Source organism: Benincasa hispida, chromosome 3 (assembly GCF_027475165.1).
Source record: "Benincasa hispida cultivar pf3 chromosome 3, pf3_genome.v1.1, whole genome shotgun sequence".
Taxonomy (NCBI): Eukaryota; Viridiplantae; Streptophyta; class Magnoliopsida; order Cucurbitales; family Cucurbitaceae; genus Benincasa; species Benincasa hispida.
In genome coordinates, this window is record NC_143480.1 from 58,066,372 (window position 1) to 58,088,989 (window position 22,618).

Below are 22,618 nucleotides of genomic sequence, written 5' to 3' on the forward strand. Positions count from 1 at the left end.
GATTTTGCTAAACCATTTGTGTATAAACATGAGCTACAGGATGTTCAACACTTATCCCAATTGACAAACAATAATTATCAAAAGCTTGGGATGTAAATTCACAAGCATTATTAAGACAAACGGTCTTAATCGTATAATCATAAAATTGTGCTTTTAACTTAATTATTTGAACAAGTAATCTTACAAATGTAAGATTTCGACTTGATAATAAAGCACACTGTGACCATCTACTGGATGCATCTATTAATACCATAAAATATCTAAATGGTTCACTTGGTGGGTTAATAGGTTCACATATATCACCATGAATTATTCTAAAATTGCAGGTGATTCAGTTCCCACTTTAGTTGGTGATAGTCTAATTATTAATTTACCTTGAGAGCAAGCATTGCATGATAATTTATTAGATTGAAGAATCTTCTGGCTCTTTAATGGGTATCCACTTGAATTCTCAATAATTATTCTCATCATTATAGACCTTGAAATACCCAATTTATCATGCCAAATAACAAATATATTTGGATTTGTTGCATATGTTTCAATTACTCGTATATGAGTATAATACAATCCAGAAGATAAAGCAAGCAACTTTTCCAATATACATTTTTCATTTGAGACAGTAGAGATAATATATATATATATTACATTATTCTTATAACTAGTCTCAATATGATAACTATTGCAACATATATCTTTAAAACTTATAAGATTTCTCTTTGATTAACTAGAGAACAATGCATTATCAATTGTAATTTTGTTCCTCTAGGCAAAATAATATTTGTTTTTTCAAAACCTTCGATCAAGTTTGCAGAACCTAATAATGTATTTACTTTTGCTTTCAGCATTGCCAATTCGAAAAAGTATTTTTTTTATTTGTAAGTATTATGTGTAGTTGCATTGTCTGTCAGACATAAATCTTCTTTGCTCATTTTTGAAACACCCAGCATATGAAAATGATCCATATTTCTTCATTAAAAGAAAATAATTACAATAAGAAAAACAACACTTAAAATATGCAAAAGTTACTTTAAAAAAATATGAAGATAGATAAAAGAAAACAACAACATTAAGTCTAGATATTCTCAAAGTATTAAAAAAAAAAAAAAAAAAAAAAAACTTGATGTTCCATCAACTGTGCCAATCTTCTCTTTATGAGATTCAAAAAAGTTCGCCACATCAAATTTGTCATGTGGGATGGGTCAAAATATGTCATTATCCTGGTATACAAAATTTGCTTCCATATTTTTCTCTTTTTCCTTCAAGGAGGCTTGATAAAGGTCAACTAAGTGTTTTGACGTACAACAGGTACGTGAACAATGCCTAACCATTCCGCATCAGAAGCATTTATTTTCAACACTCTTTGAACTCTTATCTTGTGGAGCTTTTCCTTTGTCATCATCATTTTGTGTGGTTCTTTTGAAATTTAAATTATTAGAATGACCACTAAGAAAATAATAATTATTTCTTCCTCTACTACAGTCATGACCTCGCCCACGACCACTATCACGACCTCAACCTCGACCATGATTATTATCATTCACAACATTCACTTCATGGAATGGTGTTGTTCCAGTTGGTCGAGATTCGTGGTTCTTCATCAATAACTCGTTATTTTGTTCGACCACGAGAAGACATAAAATTAGTTCAAAATATTGTTTAAAACATTTCTCTTGATATTGCTGCTGCAGGAGCATATTCGAGATATGAAATGTAGAAAATGTCTTCTCTAACATATTAGCATCAATATTTTTTTTCTCCATAAAAACAATAATTTTGAAGTAATTTTAAATAATGCAGAATTGTAATCACTTATGGATTTAAAATCTTGTAGCCTCAAATGCATCCACTTATAATAGGCTTTAAGAAGAATTACTATCTTTTGATCATAATACCCTTCTTTCAAACTTTTCCACAAGACACGAGGATCTTTTATTGTAAGATATTCAATTTTTAATCTCTCGTTGATATGGTGACGAAGAAAAATCATAGTTTTTTCTTTGTCCGGACTAGATGTCGTATTTTCTTCTTTAATTGTTTCTCCCAAGTTTATAGCATCTAGGTGAATTTTGGCATCGAGTACCAATGACAAATAATTATTGCCATTAATGTCAAGGGCTGGGAATTCTAATTTTGTAAGGTTTGTTATGGCAATACTATCACAAAATATTGTATTTATATTAGAAATTTAATATGTACTAAATATGCAAAACAACATTTAATTTATTAACTATAATAAAGAGGAAAAAGACCGACCTACCTTTAGGACCTACCTTCAACGATGGAAGTAACAGGAGTTCGTGCTGGTAATGTGTTGTGAAATTGAGGAACACAATGGGAACACAGATATGAAGAAAATATAATATAATAATATATTTATATAATAATAAATAAATAAATTATAAAATTGAATAATATGAAAATTAATGAAATTTTGAAGTGGATTTCTCACCAATGTGTATGATCTTAAGATCCACCAAATACCACTACAAACAAGTAGGGTCTGAACTTACAATGACACATGGCTTTTAAGGCACTAAGCATTGGACATCTATTTTTATGATATTTATAATAAAAACATCCATTATTGCAGTGAAATGCTAAATAATATACATGAAGCTCTAAATATAGGAGGGAAAAAGTCCAATTATATCATTAAAACGTAAAAATAGGGGGAATTTGAGTGTATGGCGGAATTTGAGGTTTCATTCTGAAAAATGGTAAAACTGCCCAGGAATAAGAATTATGGCAACTCATGTGACATGCACATGGCCACAAATTTCTAAATCCTTGATTTGCCCTTTCCTTGTTCGTAGATGTTGTTGTTGATGAAACTACAAATGGCAGGTAATTCCAAAATAAGAAACAGGGTCGAGATATATATACAGGATATTGATATTTGTCAAGAACAACTGCCTTCCTAATTTTGCTTAGGGTTGGCAATGGGACCGGGGCGGGGCGGGGGAGAGTCCCCCGTCCCTGGCCCCGTGGGGGAAATTTCGCGGGGAATCCCCACCCCAGTCGGGGAAACGGGTCCCCGCGAGGCCCCATTCCCCGTTTAGGATTTAGGGTTTCGGGGAATCCCCTATTAAATCCTCGCGGGGATTCCCCATTTTTTATTTTAATTTTTTAAGTTTGGGCTTAACTTTTGGGCTTAAATTTAGAATTTATATATTCAATATTAGGCTCACAACACCATAAGTCTATAGTATACATTATAAACATACATATAAATATATAAAATCGGGGTCGGGGCGGGGATATGGGGACGGGGCCCCGAAAAAAATTCTTGGTTTGACCCCATCCCCGATCAAATCGGGGATTTCCCACCTCGATCGGGGCGGGACCCGCGGGAAATTTTGCCAACCCTAATTTTGCTCATGTAGTTAACATAATCTCTATATTTTATTATTATTTTAGATTATATTTAACCACTTTTCGAATTTATTTTACCTTAATAAAATATCCAAATTTTTCTACTAAATTTATATTTGAAATATCTCTATATTATTAAATTCTTTTATCCATATATTTTATTAAATCTCTATATTGTTTTTCATAATTGTATACATATATTTCTAATAAATTAGTGGTATATTTCTTGCATTTTTAATAAATTAGTTGTATATGCTATTTTTTATATTATTTTAACGTTTTGGGAAAAGAAATATCACTTCCTAAAAAAATGATCATGATTGCACAAGAATCAATGGATTGTTGCTTCATACATTGCCATAACTTTTGTTACTTATTATTTTTGCTATAACTTTACAATTAGAATTTGATTTAAAATAAACCAAACTCTTTCTCATTTTTCCCTCTTTTGAAATTTAGATTTATTTTTAGTATAAAAATTAGATTTTGATAACTACTTCACGAATTGATTTAAAATAAACCAATCTCTTCCTCATTTTTCTCCCCTAATTGATTCAAATTAGCTATTAGTTTTGATTTGATTTAACCATTTTTTGAAAATATTCCGAATTAATCAATATTTAATTTGTTTATCACCATTTGGATTTTAATTTCTAATACATCTTTAGATTTTATATTATTTTATTCATTTTTTTATTATTCTAAATTTGGATTAATTTTTTTAATTTTAGTTAGGATTTTTGTGAAACCCGGATCTCCATTTCCCTACTTAAGTAAGTGATTAAGGGGTTAATTAGGAGAAAATTAAATTCTATGTTATGTAAATAATCTAATAATTCTACAATTGTCAAAATAACTATAATAATTATCACCTTTATGTATATCAACAATTAGTAAGAGTGAATGTAAACTATAATGGTTAGGTAGTAACCATATTTGATCCAATAGTACAAGTAGGGAGGACCCTAAAAGGATAAAAAGAAGAGAAAACCGTGGGGACTTAAATCCTAATTAGTAAAGAAAGGATTGAAGAACTGAGGAAAATATAGAAAATTATTTGGAAAAATTCGTGTAGAAGTTGCACGGAAATAAACCATATTCACAGTAGCTAATAAGATTAGAGAGAAAAGTATGAGAGAAATTGGGAGAGAGCGAGATTGGAGAGAAAGTTGGAGAGAAACTAGGAGAGAGCGATATTAGAGAGAAAAGTTGAAGAGAAACTGGGAGAGAGCGAGATTGAAGAGAAAAGTTGGAGAGAAACTGGGAGAGAGCAAAACCAACGAGAAAATTGGAGAGATTGAGAGTGGAAAGAGCGAAACCAGCGAGAAAGATGGAGAGAGCGAGAGCGGAGAGAGTGAGATTTTTTAGCGAGAAAGTGGGAGAGAGCGAGAGTAGAGAGAGCGAGACCGGCGAGAAAGATGGAGAGAGCGAGAGCGGCCTGAACGCCTCATTCGGACGTCACGCCCACGCGATCAAAGGAAACCACCTGTGCATCAAATGGCCGGGCAAGCTTTTATGCGTTGAATTTGGCCACGTTCTTATAGATTATACATTGAAAACCCTAAAATAGAATACAAACAAAGGTTGAAGACGTAAGAACAAACGTTAGCCAAAATTAGGTTTCTTATTAAGAGAAATTCTTAAACATTAAGTAATTGTGGTGGATGCGTATGGGAAGAATACCTTGAGTCAAAGTAAGGTAAACTTGTATTGATGAAGGGAGAAATAACCACTTGGCCATGCAGCCAAGTAGGTGGTGTCAAAACCATAGGAGATTTGTACGCCTATAAATAGAACTTTGGGATTTCATTTTCAAATCACAAAATCATAAAATTCGTAAAAAGAGAGGGGGAGAGTAGAGTACATTGGACAGTGAGGGTGGAGGAGAATGCATCAACTTGAGACGAGAAGATCTCCCAATATACTCGTGTGTTTGATGTAATTCCAAAGTCATCTGAAAGCTAAAGAAGTCTAGTTTTCATGGTGAGGCTATCGGAGAAGAAGCTCTAAGGAATGGAGCTGGAGAATGAGGAAAAGACAGAGGGGTTAAGTTGTCGTGTAAGCTGGACCAGTCTTGAAGTTTTGAAGATTCCGGCCAAACCATGAAGAGTTATGAGCTAAGATTTTAGGGTAAGATTCTATTTTAGAATATGTTTGTAGAAGGAAGTATCTCAAAATAAGATTTAGAACTATGAGTAATCTAAGCTGTAAGTTGAATCTAGATTCTAGGGAGAAAAGGGAGCCCGAGGTAAAAGGAACTATTAGAAAGGCTCCTAAGCTATCAAGGTGAGTGTTATGTTGCTTTGATAAATAGATGCATAGCAGGAGTGTTATTGTGGCTTTGTTATGTACTGTGAAGTTTATGAAAGAAATGCATGTTAGGTACTATCTACGTGATCTAGTTTTAATATATATAACCATGGTACATATTACACAGCTTTAATAAATGAAAGTATACTGTGAAAGTTATGTGATATAGCCATGTTAAGTAAAATGCATATTGTGAATATTTACACAGTTTGATAATAAATGCATATTGTGAATATTTCTTTAACCTATACTTAGATATAGGAATATATGCATAAGTAGATGCAAATTACATGCTTTGATAATATGATGATTGCCATGATCTTGTTTGTATGTGACTATGGAAACTGGGATATAGTTAACATGCTTAACAAAAAGGTGCTTGGTGGGAAAAATTGTCGGCTTCGATCGGCGGAAAATAATTGTCGGTGACGACCAGCGGAAAAAATAGTCAAGTACCTAAGCATGACTAGCGAGATTAATAAAAATAGTCAGTGTGTACTTTGGCGGGAATTGGGTCATAGGAAGGTTTCCATAGGTGATTGTGATGATTGTTGTTGTGATATGCATGCCACGTGTAGCATGGAACTAAATAATGATGATTAAATAAATAAATCCATGATCATGCATGAGTACACTGTGATTATTATTATGTGATTGATTTCCCAAAAATGATGATTTTCAAAATGATTTCCATCTTAAAAGAACCACTCACTGGGCTTAGTAGCTCACTCTCTTTCAAAATGTTTTCTTACCCCCCCAGGTAGAGGAAGGTGAGGAGTTCCATGGTGCTGCTAAGGTCAAGATCTGTCACGTGCCACAGTTACACTTCCGAAGGGTTTTAACGGTTGTTGTTGTAAACTTTGTTGTTAAGTCCTTAAATTGTATAAACGTTATATCATTGTCGTTATAAAAGATGGGCCTACTTAATCCATTGTAGTTTATCTTCTTGACTTAATCATTCCGTTGTGTATAAGTTATAGTATGATATCAGAGTTGTTCCGTAAGAGTCATTAGGCAGTAAGTGTCAGCCCAAGGGTTGATAACTGCTGCTAGTCGCATCCCTCTCCCAAGCTCGAAGGGTGGTCTGGGGGTGGGAAGTGACAATTTTACGAAATATTTTATACATATTATCATCTAATCAATTGTATATTTTATTTAAATTTGATCATTTTTTGTATTTTTTTAATTATCTTTTATTCATTATCATATTATTATATTATTATATCATTAATTTGTCTTTTTGACCAACAAATAAGTATTCACTTTTACAATCTTGTTGTTTTTGCTATGTCTCTACAACGAGTTGAGTTTTTTCATAGGTTTTTGTGATTGTGAAGTTATATACAATGTAATTGTTGTAAATAAACGAACTCTCATCCTGATTTTTCTCCCCGAATTAATTTGAATTTATATTTTATTAACAAATTAGATTTTATCTAATTACTTATCGATTATTTTAATAAACAAAAACTTAGCGTTTTTTCTCTCCAATTTATATTTGAATTTATTTTTTTATTATCAAATTTGATTTTATCCAACTAACTTTTGATTTGTTTATATGTTTGTTACAAATTCAATTGTATCTAAATATTTTTTTTTTATTATTTTATACATATTGTTATCAAATTAATTTGATTTTTTTTTCTTTAAATTTTTTATGTTTTCAATTTTTCATAAACATGTAAAAATGGTTTGTTGAACCTAAAAAGCATATAAATGGGAATTAAATTTTAAATGTTTGAAATGTGTATAAATATATATTTTTCAGTTTATTATGATCAATAACATTAATATTAATAATATTATTATAATAAATATTCTTATTCTTATTCTTCTTCTTGTTGTTGTTGTAATTATTATTATTTATTAAAAGAAGATAACAAAAAAAAAAAACCCTAAATCTCATCTTCATCTTCTTCACTTAGTCGCTCCCAAAATCTCATTTCTCCTTTGAATCTCATGTCTTCGATCGTTGCTTCAGCAACTCTTTCTTGAATTCAATCATCTTGGCTAGCTTTTAACAACCACCCTCATTAGATTGTTGACCTTTTTTTGCTTGCACACATGTTTTTCTGCTTTTGTTTCTAATTTGAACATCATTTTCAACAATGACGTTCTGGAATTGATAGTGTTTGAACAACTTTTTACTGGTAAAATCAACTTTGCTCCTTGGAGGAAGTCCATTGTTGTATATATCATAAATTTCTAATGACCTCCATCGACTGCTCGTCATCTTCCCTTGCATAAAGGACCATATTGGGTGACTTTTTATTTTTCTTCTAGAATGTTTAAATACTATGTATTTGTGGTTCTAGAAGGTCTATAGAGTGTATATATGGTATTTCGTGTTGTTTTTGAAGCAGTTATCTCTTCGTTTTGCTATTTCTATAATTTTGAAATTTATTTACCATTTTTTCAAATAAAACTTTATAATTTGTTATTTCTTATGTCCCCTAAAAATAAGTTATTTCTTATCATTTCCGTTTTTAAAAATGTAGTTTATCCCTGTTATTTGATAGTTGAACTTTTGTGGCGGCCCAAGGCCCAGCTTCAATTAGATTTACATACTCAGAATTCCATCTATTCGGCTCTCTCTTGTTTCTCGACTCAGTCTCGTCTCTCTCTCTCCACATTCTACGGTAAGCCCTGCTCTAGATCTCTCTTTCCCCTTCCATCTTCTTCCTTTTTCCCAATCTTTCTCTGAGCTTCATCGCTTCGAAAATCCTCTATTTTCATCGGTATGTCTCTGTCTTTGAAATATGTCTTAGCATTTATAGCGTTTTGGTAGAAATCGGTGGAAAATAGAAGGATATGTTCATATGGATTTGTTTTTGTTATGCCATCATAATTTCTTTTCTAGTTTCTCTGGAATTGACTAATTGTTTATAGGTTGTTGTTCAATGGGTAATTTTTCTTTTTACTTGTGGAAGGTTTGCTACGTTCGCAGGTTGGGATTTGTTCTCTGTTTGTTGAATTTTTTTCATGGTTGATTGGGCTGTAATTGTGAATTTTGTTGCTAAATTACTTTTGAGCAAAACAGTGCTCATCCCAATCCAATCCAATCCTATGGGGATGGGGTCGGTTTGATAAATTGGTGTTAATCAATAGAATTAGTGATGAATATCGTGTACTCTATGCCTATGTACTCTATCCTCTTAATCTGTTTTGGAATATATCAGAGAATACCTATTCTGCAGTCTTTTTCTTCTTTTCTCTAAATATTAAGGTTTTATACCCTTTTATGGTACCGAAAGAGGCGAGTTGCCATTTTTTATTTGAAGGTTTTTTCATTTTTGTCCTAAGTTAGCCGCTCGTACTCACCTCTCCCTTTCCTCTCGTCTCTGTTAACAACTCACTCTATGGCAGCTCCATTCGGCGTTCGGTGTTCGACTCTAGCTTGGACTTCCGTTCGGCTCCATCTCCATTTTTTTTTTGAAGAAAAATTCAGATCTCCACTTTCTCACATTGCAGTAGCCGATTTCTTGGGTGTGATTCTGTGAGGTATGTAAAATTGTCAATTCTTTGGTGGCTGATTTTATGCTATGTTGGTGGAGGATTTTATTCTTCATACTATGTTGGTGGAGGATTTTATTCTTCATACTATGTTGGTGGGGTGGCTGTGTTGATCCTTTTAAAAGAAATTTATTACTTCAAGTCTTCAATTTTTTGAATTCCAATTCCATAAATCGAAGCCCTAACTAGTTCACGAGATTGGAGTAGTGTTTTAAAAAGCCCTCTTAGGCGTGCCTAGGCTCAAGGTGTTGTTCTGGCGCCTCATCTTGAAAAGGCGAGCCTCACGAAATAAGGCTCACCTCAGGCGTGTGCCTTTTGTATAGCCCATGGGCCTTGGGGCTTTTTCGTTATTTTTAAAAATTAGTAATAATTAAGTTTTTTCCTTTATTAACTAAAAATCAATTTTACTGAGCCTAAATGCAAAAGTTATTGGGTTTAGGGGTCTTTCTTTCCATATTTCCACATCAACTATGATTTCTCTTCATAATGTAATATTTTTAAATATAGTGCGCCTCACAAAAAAAAAAAGCTCACGCCTTCTTCTCTGCCTTGCGCTTAAGCTCCAAAAGGCTATTGCACTTTATTGAGCTTTAAAAAGCACTTGTTTGGAGCTCGTTTGTAGTTTCTTAAATAGTTATGTATTATGTAAAACATTTCAGTAATGTTTTGAATCATAAACTTGAAGCGGATTGATTCTTGTTGCGGGTTATGAGAGAGATATTTTGAGCTATATTAGGGTTTTAGCATGCATATGAACTCGAATATTTGGGGGTTGGGACTAAATCAATGTGGAGTTATTGAGGGAAATCGAGTCCTTAGACTTGGTAATAGTTACTTTGAAAGCTCCGAAAAGGGTTGCAAAGCATTTTCATGTTAGGATTTTGCCTGCATCAGACCGATTTTAAAATATGTCTAGATTGCTTGTAGAATGAAGAAGAAACCAAGTCTTGATATTGTAGCCTATGAATTTGATCAACTTTGATAAATTATATGAAAAAAAGCAACAATTTTCCGAGAAGCTATGAGAATTATGAAAAGGGGAAAATCCCAAAGCCCTAGAGCTAATAGGATCTTGCATAATGACTCCAAATGACATTTATAAAAATAAAATTGTGATTACCAAATGGTTTTGATGGTGCACACCAAGTAGAAGCCATAATTTAGCTTCCTTGGAATTTCCTTATTGGCATTCAACTTCTGCCTTGAAATCTTTGGTTCTCTTTGAATGAGAAGGTTCGTAGCTACTCAATACAGATACCCCAGCACCCAAGCAAAATAATGAACCAAAGAATTTGAGAGTACTTCTCTCAACACTAGGATTTTATAAGAGTAGTGGGAAACCAAGCAACCCTTGAGTTTCCAATTACTACAAAATGCACGCCAGTTGGGTCAGCTATTTTTCATGTCTGTATTAACTACACTTCCTATGACCAACCCTTTGGGAATTTGGTACTCCAAGATGGCCTATAGGAGTCCTCATGGTTGGCTTGAGATGGTTATTAAGGTTTTGCAACAAGTCCTAGAATTTATTTGGTTAATGCTAAGGAACTATTAAGCAATGATATCCTTTCACTAAACAGATCAGGCAATGATATGGTTAATTTGGATATATATTTCTTAAAGTTTGGACACACCAATGCATCCCGATGCAGGACACACAAACACATCAACTCGAAATTAAAAAAAAAAAAAAAATTTAATTTGAGCCTTTTATAATGCTTACTGCCGAACCCATTGCTAGGTAAAACCAGACACTGAAACTTCACTTGGCCCTAAAAAACTGTATGAATGACAAAAAGAAAACGGCACACTGCCACTTACATGTTTTTATGTACTTTAGAGTATTAAATGTCCATAGATCCATATATATTTTAAAATTCTAATAGACCTCCTATATTTAGAAAATATGAAAGAAGAATCAACAAGAAAAATAGGAAGGGGGGTACAAATGTAAATGAGGTAGAGGAAGAGAATAAACGTAGTTAGAGGAGAATGAAAGAGTAGGGACCACTGTAGGGGAAAATCTGTTATTTTTGTTGCTGAATTAGTATAAAGCAAGAGGAAGGGGAGAGGGATAGATATAGAAGTTTTAATCCAAATTTAGCTTGCAAGCTTGTAAGGAGGAGGTCTCGGCTTCCTAGGCTAATTTGAGCCAAAACAGTAAATAGATAACCGAGTTCTTATCAAATTCATATCTTTAACTTGTTTTTGTGTTTGTAGTCCTCTTCATCTTTGTGCACGTGTCTGTCTGTGTTCAAGTCCACATTAGGATACTAGCTTTTGGTTCAGTATGGGTGCAGTTTGATGTAATTATGTGTAGTATGGTTCAATTGATTTGGGAAGTCCATTGCAGTTAGAAGATGGCAGCAAAATACATAGTAGGTTCCTTACTTGGAGCAACTGCTTTGGCATATATTTCTGACCATCTTATTGCTGACAAGAAAATATTTGGAGGTAATTATCATATCATTTGGTCTCGCTGTTTCTTTGGTCTGCTACTGCTACCCTTGCTTGGCTTTGCAGTTTCTTTGATGTGCTACTATTCTCCATTGTCTTCATCTTTTTAATGGATTTCTTATTCAGGAACAACCCCAAGTACTGTTTCAAACCGCGAGTGGTGGGAAGAAACTGACAAGAAATTCCAAGCATGGCCTCGTACAGCCGGTCCACCTGTGGTCATGAACCCCATCAGTCGCCAGAATTTCATCGTCAAAGCTCGCTCTGAAGCTTAAATGTTACTTTGGTTGTCAATTTTTACACTTTTGATTGGATCTAACATTTTGAATGGGGGAACTTTAAGGATTTCTTGTTTGTTGTTCTGATAGATATAAGCATATTCTCATTTCCTGTTTAAGTTGCATCATTGGCTTGTTATGTTGATGGTGTTAGGATGTTGATTCTAAATAAATCAGTGAAAAAAGAAACTTCCCTTCATTGTTCTTATTTACTTTGATTTATAAGATCACCAAGCTCTCCATAGTTGTCTGATCTGCTTGTTTGTACAAGGACAGTAACTTCTGGAAATTCTTTCCTCAGAATTGCTGCTCAAGTTGGTCTCTTTGTGAGCTCAAAACACAATTTGTTTGTAAACTCTAACATGGGGATTAACTTTCTACCACTGATGACAGGTTTATTCTTAGCAGAAATTAAAGAGTTGTTTTATTTGCATGACTTTTTGAAAAATGAGTATTATTATATTTTTTTTAGTTCCTAAGACTTTCAAGAACATTAAATAGTCTTTATGAAGTTTGAACTCTTAGATTTGGACGGAAAACAATACTTATCATTCTTATTTTTTCCCCTAATGTTTTCAAATTTTTAGGGCTTGTTTAGGATTGATTTGAGATTGTTAAATTCATTTTTGTTATGTTTATAACAATTATGAAATACACATTTAATTATTCAAAATTAATTTTAATTTTACACAATTTTTATATCATCAAACTGATTTTCAGTTATTAAAAGCATATTTTAAAGTGATTTTAAAAACGATAAAAATGATTTTAACCAGTTTAATGATACAAATAAAAGATTATTTTGTTTAAAAAAAAGGTTTTATTTTGATGTAAAGTTTCTAAAGTTGATTTATCAATACAACAATGGAGAGTGTTGATTGATTTTTAGTTCACTTTATAATCAAGAGTGTTAGGAAATTTAAAGCTTAGCTTAGTAAAAATAATTTATTTTTAGAAGGATTCAGGAGTTTAATTAACTAGGTATTATTATTTCTGATACAAGCTTCTTTCTTTAGAGTTTATTTTTGTGGGTGTCTTTTTTGTACGTTCATTGTATTTTATTTTTCTTTTCATTTTTTCTCGATGAAAGTTGACGTTAAGAAAAGAAAATTATAAAGAATTATATGTTGTGCCTTCCTTTTCAACTTTACTTCATTGCACAAGTCTCTCAATCTCATTAGAGCAACTCACAACTATCTGTATTCAACTCAAAGAAGAGATTACACATCAACCATTATGTAATATACTTTCTTTTGTCACAAATCCGGTTGGTTGATGATCAGAAAACAACAACCAGACTATACAATTATGTATGGACACTCATTCCCGCCTTCATTAAAACAATTGCATTAGTTTGAAGTACTCGAATTCAACCTCCATTCCGAATCATTTATCTCGCATCAAGCATGGCGTTCCTCGAAAAAATTCACAACATCAAAAACTCGGGAAAGTCAGGAGCCCATCAATTTTGCTTGATCTCCATAAGCATTTCCACCACCTTCTTCATTTTTGGCCTCTTGGCTGGTATGCTATCAGTACAAAGCAATGCAATCTTAAGTGCTGCAAGCATCTCCTTCCTCCAGCCAAACGACACCGTGCTCAGCCGGGAATCGAGTATCTGTTCAGGAGTTTCACCCCTCGAAGGAGCACTATGCACCCACTTCACCAAATCTACTCCTTCACCAAATTCCTCATCAACTGGCAGTCTGGTAGTGAGGATCTCAAGCAAGATGACACCGTAGCTATAAACGTTTCCTGGGGCCGTAACTTGCATTGTGTATGCATATTCTAAACCAAAAACAAAGAGTTAGAACTCAATCAGAAAAAGGAGGGGAAACAAATAAACTCGTCAGAGAAGCTATGGGGATTCAAGCAAGTACCTGGTGGAATGTAGCCAAATGAACCTGCAACTGCACTAATACTTGCAGTTCCTCTTGATGGATCTAAAAGTTTTGAGATCTCAACTTCTCCAACCAAAGGTTTGAAGTTGGCATCTAAAAGAACATTAGATGATGAAATATCAAGATGGATTATGGCCAAATGATGAAGGAAAGCAAGCCCTTCTGCTGCTCCAATGGCAATGGAAAATCTTGTGGGCCAATCAGGTTCATATTCAGGTTGTTTTGTGGATTCATGAAGAAGCTGAGCCAATGTCCCATTGGGTAAGTAATTATGAAGCAACAGAGCCACATCTTCATATATTACATATCCAATGAGTTGCAAAAGATTAGCATGGTTCAGTTTGCCAAGCCTTTCAAGTTCTCTAATCATCTTGCTTTGATGATGAATGATTGTCTTATCCATGGATTTTAGTCTCTTAACTGATACGATCATACCCGAAGGCATAACCGCCTTATAAACACTACTAAAAGTGCCAAAGATGAGCTTGTTTGAATCCTTCAAAGTTGCTTTCACAACTACATCGAGATCTATTTCCTGTCGAAGATTGTTGTCGAAGACATTTCCTGCTATTATCGGTGGTTGATCATTGATCTTTTCATCATCTGCAGTCCCAGAAGATTTTGCTGCTTTTTCCTGCTTTTCTTTCATCACAAAAAGTAAGACAACTATAGTAACCGATACAAAAACTGCCAGCCCAGAACCAATGACAGCCAGTATGATCTTGTATGAAACCTTGTGATGGTAATCTTGATTGATACCAATCGAATTCTTACACAAAATGCTTAGTGGTGCCCCGCAAAGGCCTTCGTTCCCCAGAAAACTGGAATTTGCACTTTTCTGGAATGGAACAAAAAATGGAATAGAACCAGTAAACAGATTATTTGAAAAATTCACCTCGATCAAGCTTAACATGCCCTTGAGCTCAGAAGGGATATCGCCCGAAAGATGATTGTTCGATAAATCTAACGAAACCAGTTTATCAAGTTTCCCCAACTCAGGAGGCACTGGTCCATTTAGATGGTTGAAGCTCAAGTTCAAAGCTATCTGTAAGTTCTTAATACGACCAATCTCGGAAGGGATGCTTCCAGTCAGATAGTTACTACCGAGTCGCAGGTCAAGAAGCTTTGTACATTTTCCAATGTCATTAGGTATCTCTCCTTTTATTGAATTCTGTTCCAAAAGCAAGTATTGCAATCTTGATATATTGCAGATATCTGAAGGAATAGTACCATTAAATCTATTGCTGCTTAAATCAAGCTTGTTGAGATTCTTGCAACTGAGCATCGATCTTGGAATGTCACCATACAGGCTATTACCAGAAAGAATAAGCTCCTGCAGATTCATTAGCTCTCCTAGTTCAGGAGGAATCACCCCAGTGAACCCGTTCGAGGCTAGATTCAGCAGAGTAAGGTTAGAGCACCGTGAAAACTGAGATGCTATATCACCCGAAAGGTGATTGTTATCCACTTCAAAGTAAGCAAGGCTAGTAACATTTCCAATGGCTGGAGGAATCACACCAACAAGATTATTGTTCCCGACTCGGACGCTAGTAAGCCTTTTGCAGTTCCCAATCTCTTTAGGAAGATTGCCAGTCAATCTGTTTTGTGTAAGAACCAAAATCTCAAGCTTCCCTGAAGCAAAAATGCTTCGAGGAATTGAGCCTTCAAGCCTGTTGGTATGCAGATTCAACACTTGAAGTTCAGAAACTGAACCAAGATTGTCAGGAATTACACCACCAAAGTCATTCTCATAGGCTGTAAAAACTCTTAGATGACTCAAATTTCCAACCCAGTTTGGAATTGAACCACTCAACCTGTTGCTAGAAATTTGAAAATCTTGCAACTTCTCTAAGCCTTGAAGCTCATCTGGAATTTCTCCCACCAACAGATTATTGGAGAGGTTCAATGATTTCAGGTTCTTGAGACCACCAAACTGAGGCGGGATCGAACCATCAAACTTATTCACAGACAAATCAAGGAATTCGAGCTCTGGTAAGCTTGCAAAACTCGACAGAATCTCGCCATGGAAGTCATTGTAGGATATGTCAAGCCATTTCAGAGCTTTGAGCTGAGAAATCAGAGTTAAATTACCTCTAAGAGAATGACCAGAAAGATCAAGAGTTTCAACCATGGAGTGATTCAAACCACAATGAACACCTTTCCAAGAGCAGTACTCAGAGATATTTGAGCTCCACCCAGGAACTTGAAGCTCCTCTTTAATGGTGGACATGGTGATTTGATCATCAAGCTCAGCTCTCAAAAACTGGGAATTTGAAAGAAGCCCAACAACAAGAAAAATGGAGAAATGACAACACAAAAAAGCCATAAAGATTAAAATGTTCCAACAAAAACCCCTTTTGATTTTGAAGCTGCCAAACCAGATCTTCCTCTTCCTTTTTCTCTTCCTCTATGAGAAACACATTGCATGGCAAAAACCCATTATAGACCAAAAGCAAACGAAAGCAAAAATCAACTTTCCCACCACATTAACCACTTCAGCAAACAGAGAATTTCTAACAAAACCCATCAAAGGGAAGCTTCATTTCATTTCAATCCCACAGAAAAAGGGAAAAAAATAAAAATAAAATAAAATAAAGTTAAAGCCCAACAACAAACCAATCTATGAAAACAGAGTAATCCCAAGAACATTCCAGACAAGAAAACACAGAAACCCCAAAAATGTCAGAAAAGGCAAAAACAAACCCAAAAACTCAAAGAAACGAAGGAAGAAGAGCCAAAACCCAAAAAGGCAAACAAACAACAAAAACAAGAAATAGAAGCATTACAAGAAAACCTGAAGGAGCAATGGAGGAAACATCGATACCCAGATGAAATTGATGAAAAGGAAGAAGAAAAAGAAGAAGGAAAATGAGATTAGAAGAGAGAAATGGAAAAAGGGGTTTCTTTTTCTGAAGGGTTTTTTTGGTGGGAAAAATAGATTTGTGGGTCTGAAAGAGAAAGAGAAAGAGAGAGAGAGTCACGAGAAACGGAGAGGAAGAGTGAATGAATTGAAAGATGATTTTTATTTGGTTTGGTTATTTGAATAAAAGAAAAAGGGAAAAAGGTCAAAGAAAAAAACCACTATCAATCACTAGTAAGTGTTGCAGAGAAGAACAGAGAGAGTGTGGTGGTATGTAATGTATGTATCATGGGACAAGATGCTTTATTAGTATATTATTTCAGTATCCAGGTTCTGTCTTTTGGATTTTCTCAACTAAATTATCCCCTTTTTTATATATAGATTTTGGGAATGAATCATTATGATGTAACTTAATTTTATATTTATATATGTAATGGTTCTAACCAAAAATAAATTATAGAAACAACAATCAAAATAAATTTCAAACTAGTAAATAAACCTTTGGGTTATTTTTAAATATGGAAAAATAAATCAAAATATTTATAAAATATAACAAAATTTTATAATCATCAATGATAGACGTCGACAGACACGGATAGACTTCGATTAATGTCTATCAGTTATATTGATAGACATTGATATCAGTGTCTATCATTGATAGTTCTAAAATTTTGTTATATCTTGTAAATGTTTTTAACAGTTTTACCATTTGAAATAATTTCCCTAAACCTTTTATGATTTTGAAAGAAGTTGACATATCTATTATTTATAATAAATTTACATTAATGACATTTCTTTTTTATTTTTTATGTTTTATGTTTTTTTTATATTATATTAGAAATATCGATTCATCTCTCATATCGATAATAAGCCTATAGAAACATAAAAATATTGAGATGTTAATGGAAATATAATACCATGGTTCTAAAAACGGGGGAAGTAGACCAAAATGAGTATAGCTCAACGCCAGTAATTGACATATATTTTCTACTATAAAGCTGGAGATTTAGATTCTCCTTATGATCCAAAAACGTTGAATTGGACCAAAATGAATCTAGTTCAACAATAATTGACATATACTTTCTACTTTGGAAATGGTGATTCAAATTCTCCTGCATCATTTATTGTACTAAAAAAGAGATTAAAATCTCTAATCTTTTGATTAAAGATATATTTCTTAATCGATTCAACAATGTTTAGGTTTAGGTTGACCATTATAATGGTTTTGTAGTTTGCAGAATCATATTCCAAAATTTACCAAATTTGAATATAGCTCAAGTTAGTATCTTCCACTAATCTATTAATGTGCTTTAAAGAGAGAGGAAATTCAAAAAGGGTGATAGCTAATTTGTACTCACATGGTTCTTAATGAATATTTTGGTCAAGAAACTAATTAGAAGTCCATTCTATTTAAGGAAAATGTTACATAATTCGAGTCAAAGGATGTTAATAATTTTTTTCACACCACTAGGATTTTTTTTTTAAAATGTTAAGGAATAATTAGGAAAATACAAATTTGACTATAGATTAAAGTCATATATTTTTCTATCATATTTAAAATTGGATAAATCTTAAAATCATGGCGGCAACCTTTAGAAACTAATGGAATTTGTAGGATTTTGGCAAAATATTAGAAAAGTAGCAATCTCACGTCGAAAAAGTTCAAAGAAATGATACTCAAAATACTATAAAAGGCGTCTACGACTTAAATCGTCTTAATTAAAGATACTTTAAACTTATATATATTAACTCTGTTTAAATTTTCTTTTGTATTCTCTAGTATAGTGGTGAGAAAAAGGTGTGAGTGGCACAAATGTTTTGAGAGAGTTCTTGTGATTGAGATCAAGAGAAAAAAATACATATGATTGAAATAATTTTTTATAAAGTGAATTTCTTTATAGTGGGTCGTGGTTTTTTTTTTTTTCATTATGATTTTGAAGCTTTCCATGTAAATACTTGTGTTTCTTATTTTTGTTGTTTTCTTTTTATTTCTAAATTATTTTCTGTTTATTCCGGCAGTAAAATGAGATTTTTTTCAACATAATTGACATCATATAATGGGTCAGGTTGCAACCACTTTGGGTGTGAGTTGTTTTCAAAGTATACTAGCAAACTAAATAAAGAAAATATTGCATTTTGTTTCTTGTTAATTGATTATAAAAAGGGTCATTGATAGATACGGATAAAAGTCTCTCAGTGTCTGTCACCGTCTATCATTGATAGTTCTAAAATTTTGCTATATCTTGTAAATATTTTCAATAATTTTTTCATTTGAAATAATTTCTCTTACAAAAATCACTTTTGTTTCACGAACTTTCATGAAGTAACAATTCAATTATTGGTTTGCAACGATTTAGTTTTTATACTTTCAATTTTGAAATAATCTAATCTCTAAACTTTAATGTAAAACAATTTAATTTCTCTTGTGAAAATTTTTGTTAAAATTTTAATGAGAGTTGTCACATAATAAATAGATCGATCAATTAATTAAGACTCAATATGTTTATAAGCTACCAAATCCCAAATCTTCAGATAATAAAATTTGATATTCAGTTTTGATGAATATTTTAATGTATGAATTAAATGGTTCTAAATTTAAAAATATGAGATTAAATCGTTATAAATTTCAAAGTTATCATAATGCGAAGTTTAGAGATTAATGTATTCAAGAAAATTGATGAACAAAAGTTTTTTTTAACATATTTATAATATTATATCGATGATAATTAAAATGTAAATATTTTAGGAGTTATTTTTTTAATTAAATAGCTTGCAAATAAAATAAACCCCTCCAAAATGGTAGATTAATATAACAAATGTAGATTGTATTGTGTCATTGAAGAGCTTATTGTCTTGAAAGTAAGAATAGTGCGATCTTGATGTTAAACTGCAAAAAATCGGTTGTTTTTCAAGGTTTATACAATTCTCGATCTCTGACGTGGACTTGGCAGAACGGATCGGAATTGATTGAACAATAGCTTAGAAAATGGCCACAAAAATTCGAGAGTATCAAAAAGATGAATTAGGTTTTCTATGTGTGCTCAAGACAAAAGTACATAACCTTTTATTAGAAGGGAAAAAAATGTTTTTTTAGATATGATAATTAATTTCTAGATCCACTATGGTAATAAAACGAGAAATGTATTAAAATAAATATTTCATTTTACACATAACACGATTACGGGAACCCATCCACCCTACCAAACAAGTATCAACGACAATGCACACTTGTGAAAAAAGTTCCTACTTCGACCACAACCACAATTTGGAAATTCCTTTGCAAACCTTTATATATAAACTATTTGGCGAGACAAAATATTTTAATGTGGTACAAACTTCTACCTTCTTTGCCTTAAAATTACTTTTACTTTTTGCTATAGATCAAAGGTCCAAAGTCATTCCCAACATAGATGTGAAGACTACTTGTTGATATAGTTTCACAAAATAATAATAAATAAATAAATAAAAATATTATGAGTTTGGTGTCATATCCATCCCTTCCATTTGACAATATATTGTAAATAGTTCTCAAGTTTGGAGTTAGTCAAACAACGGTACAACTAACTACTCTCTAATCTCCACATAAAGAATGATGAGAGCCTAAATAATCACAACAAATAGACTAATTTAGATTGTAATTTTAAAAAAAAATCAACAAAGTGTTCACTCCTACAAGTTTGATAATGGACACGTTTTCTTTATTTTCTCTCCTACGCTAGTTGTCCTCAAAATTATTATCAAAATTCTCATCATGTCTCTCTTTTTTTGTATACTAAATTCAAAGATCATATTAACACACACTAAACTTCTAATGTACAATCTTATCAAAACATTTAAGTATTAATGTTCCAGATGGTTTTATTATTGTTTCATTATTTTCTTTCTTCTTGTTATATGCTATGTACCTTAATTGAAGAGGATAGTTTTAGAAAGTAGGGAATGGAAGAAGGGTGATATTGAAAAAGAAAAGGGAAAAAAAGTGTTAGGTCATAGATTGAAACAAATGAGAAAGAAAATGAAAAATGAAGGCCATGAGGTGTAGACAAACAATTGTTGTCCATATAGTAACGGTAATGAAAAATTTTCAACTTTTTTATAGGTTAAGAGTATGAATGCAATTTTTAAAAGTTTAGGGGTATTTTTTAAGGTACCAATAATTTTTTCTATCTATATACTTAATTTTAGGTATTTTTTTAACTTTTCTTAAATGTTGATCAACAACTTTGAAACATTGAAGGTTCATTGGAGAAACATTTGAAAGTTCAAAAATATTTTTTAACAAAGTATTAATATTTCCATCTAAAACTAACTATAACGACATTTTTTAACTTATTTTTTTAAAAAAAGTTTGAGGGTATTATTGAAACTTTTGAAAGATCGAGAGTATTTTATGAAATAAAAGTACAAAGTTGTGAAGTATTTTCTACACTCTAACCTACATTTTAAACTAAAATTTTAACCTATTGTCCTAATTACCTTCTGGTCTATTTCTTTTATGCCATCCATGTAAAATCATTCTAATCTCACAAATGTTCATGTTGGTTTTTTTTTAATAAATTATTAGAAAAGTGGTTGTCCTGGACTTTAAGAAAGTGATGAGTTCCAAGTACTAAAAGTATGACTTCGAGTTTGAAGTTTTCTACATAAATTTTCATGTTTTCTTTTTTTTTTTTTCCTTTTAATTTCTCGTTTATCTCATTTTACTTGTTTTATAGTAGTAGTGAGAGATTTTTGCACACACAAATATACACTTTCAAGAGTCTAGGGATCAAAATAAAAATCAAATAAGTTTGTGGTATAATTACAAAAATATAATTCACTTTGAATCAAAATTTTCTTAATATGATGAGTAATGATCATGCATGAACAATTAATTATGATAGCACAACGCAGCATTTCATAATTCCAATTTTAATTACTTTTTATTTTGTATGTATGTATGTATATATATATTAAGTGAATCAAAATTTTCTTAATATGGTGAGTAATGATCATATATGAACAATTAATTATGATAGTATAACACAACAATTTTGATTACTTTTTATTTTGTATGTATATATATATTAAGTGAATCAAAATTTTCTTGATAGCATGACGCAGCATTTCATAATTCCAATTTTGACTACTTTTTATTTTGTATGTATGTATATATATATTAAGTCAATTAAAATTTTCTTAATATGGCGAGTAATGATCATACATGAACAATTAATTATGATAGTACAAGACAACATTTCATAATTCCAAATTTGAATACTTATTATTTTGTATGTATGTGTGTGTATATGTATATACGATGCTTTATTTATAAACTTTTTTCCTTATTTAAAAATGAAAACAATATTTTTGAACGCTTTATTTATAAACTATATATATATATAGTCATTTTTGTCCTATTTGGTAACTATTAAGTTTTTTGTTTTTATTTTTTGAAAATTAATTCTATTTCATTCACATTTCTTACAATGATTTACATATTTTTTTAAGTATAATAGTTGAATTCTTAGCCAAATTTCAAAAGTAAAACTAACTTTTTGAAAGCTATTTTTTTTAGTTCTCAAAATTTGACTTAGTTTTTTTAAACCACTAGTGAAAAGTAGATAATACATGAAGAAATTTGGAGGTGGAAGTAGGAAAATTGGGAGAAATTGCCTATTGAAAGTTTTTCTTTGGCAAAAGGACCATTATATCCTTTTTTTAGGAAAAATATTCAAAATGTCAATCCCTCCCTCTATGACCGTTGTCTTGCAAGCCTTCAAATTCCTTTCAAAACTCCTCACATTCTTTCAATTTTTCTTCAACATTTTGGTTTATCATCTTCAAGTTCATCAGTTCATCTTCATCAAGTAAGTATTTATGCACATTTTAGGATGGTTTTGGTTTTGGATTTTTTGGCATTGTTCTTGATTTTATGAGTTTTCATG

General features: G+C 32.1%; 2 protein-coding genes across 3 annotated transcripts; one reads left to right on the top strand and one right to left on the bottom strand.

Moving 5' to 3' along the window:
* The first annotated feature begins 8,047 nt into the window (after positions 1-8,047).
* Positions 8,048-12,129, top strand: LOC120074644 (uncharacterized). 2 transcript variants are annotated; one of them, XM_039027831.2, is made up of 4 exons: positions 8,048-8,321; positions 9,049-9,183; positions 11,549-11,649; positions 11,779-12,129. In XM_039027831.2, exons 3-4 carry the CDS (start codon positions 11,556-11,558, stop codon positions 11,925-11,927), a joined length of 243 nt encoding a protein of 80 aa, XP_038883759.1. In that variant the 5' UTR covers positions 8,048-8,321; positions 9,049-9,183; positions 11,549-11,555; the 3' UTR covers positions 11,928-12,129. The 2 variants fall into 2 exon arrangements, with proteins under 2 accessions (XP_038883759.1, XP_038883760.1); XM_039027832.2 differs by having other exon boundaries at positions 8,269-8,420.
* Positions 12,130-13,064: 935 nt separating this feature from the next.
* Positions 13,065-16,868, bottom strand: LOC120074042 (Leucine-rich repeat protein kinase family protein). The gene is made up of 2 exons (XM_039027022.2): positions 13,811-16,868; positions 13,065-13,718 (listed from the first exon to the last, which is right to left on the bottom strand). The coding sequence occupies exons 1-2, from the start codon at positions 16,155-16,157 to the stop codon at positions 13,393-13,395; spliced, it is 2,673 nt and encodes an 890-aa protein (XP_038882950.1). The 5' UTR covers positions 16,158-16,868; the 3' UTR covers positions 13,065-13,392.
* Positions 16,869-22,618: the final 5,750 nt, after the last annotated feature.

Bases quoted from the DNA above. Each gene is read 5' to 3' on its own strand.
- LOC120074644 (XM_039027831.2), top strand. From the start codon at position 11,556: ATGGCAGCAAAATACATAGTAGGTTCCTTACTTGGAGCAACTGCTTTG. The intron at 11,650-11,778 runs GTAATTATCATA...TTTCTTATTCAG, and splicing joins TGACAAGAAAATATTTGGAG to GAACAACCCCAAGTACTGTT.
- LOC120074042 (XM_039027022.2), bottom strand. From the start codon at position 16,157: ATGGCTTTTTTGTGTTGTCATTTCTCCATTTTTCTTGTTGTTGGGCTT. The intron at 13,719-13,810 runs GTACTTGCTTGA...TTTTTGGTTTAG, and splicing joins ATTTGGCTACATTCCACCAG to AATATGCATACACAATGCAA.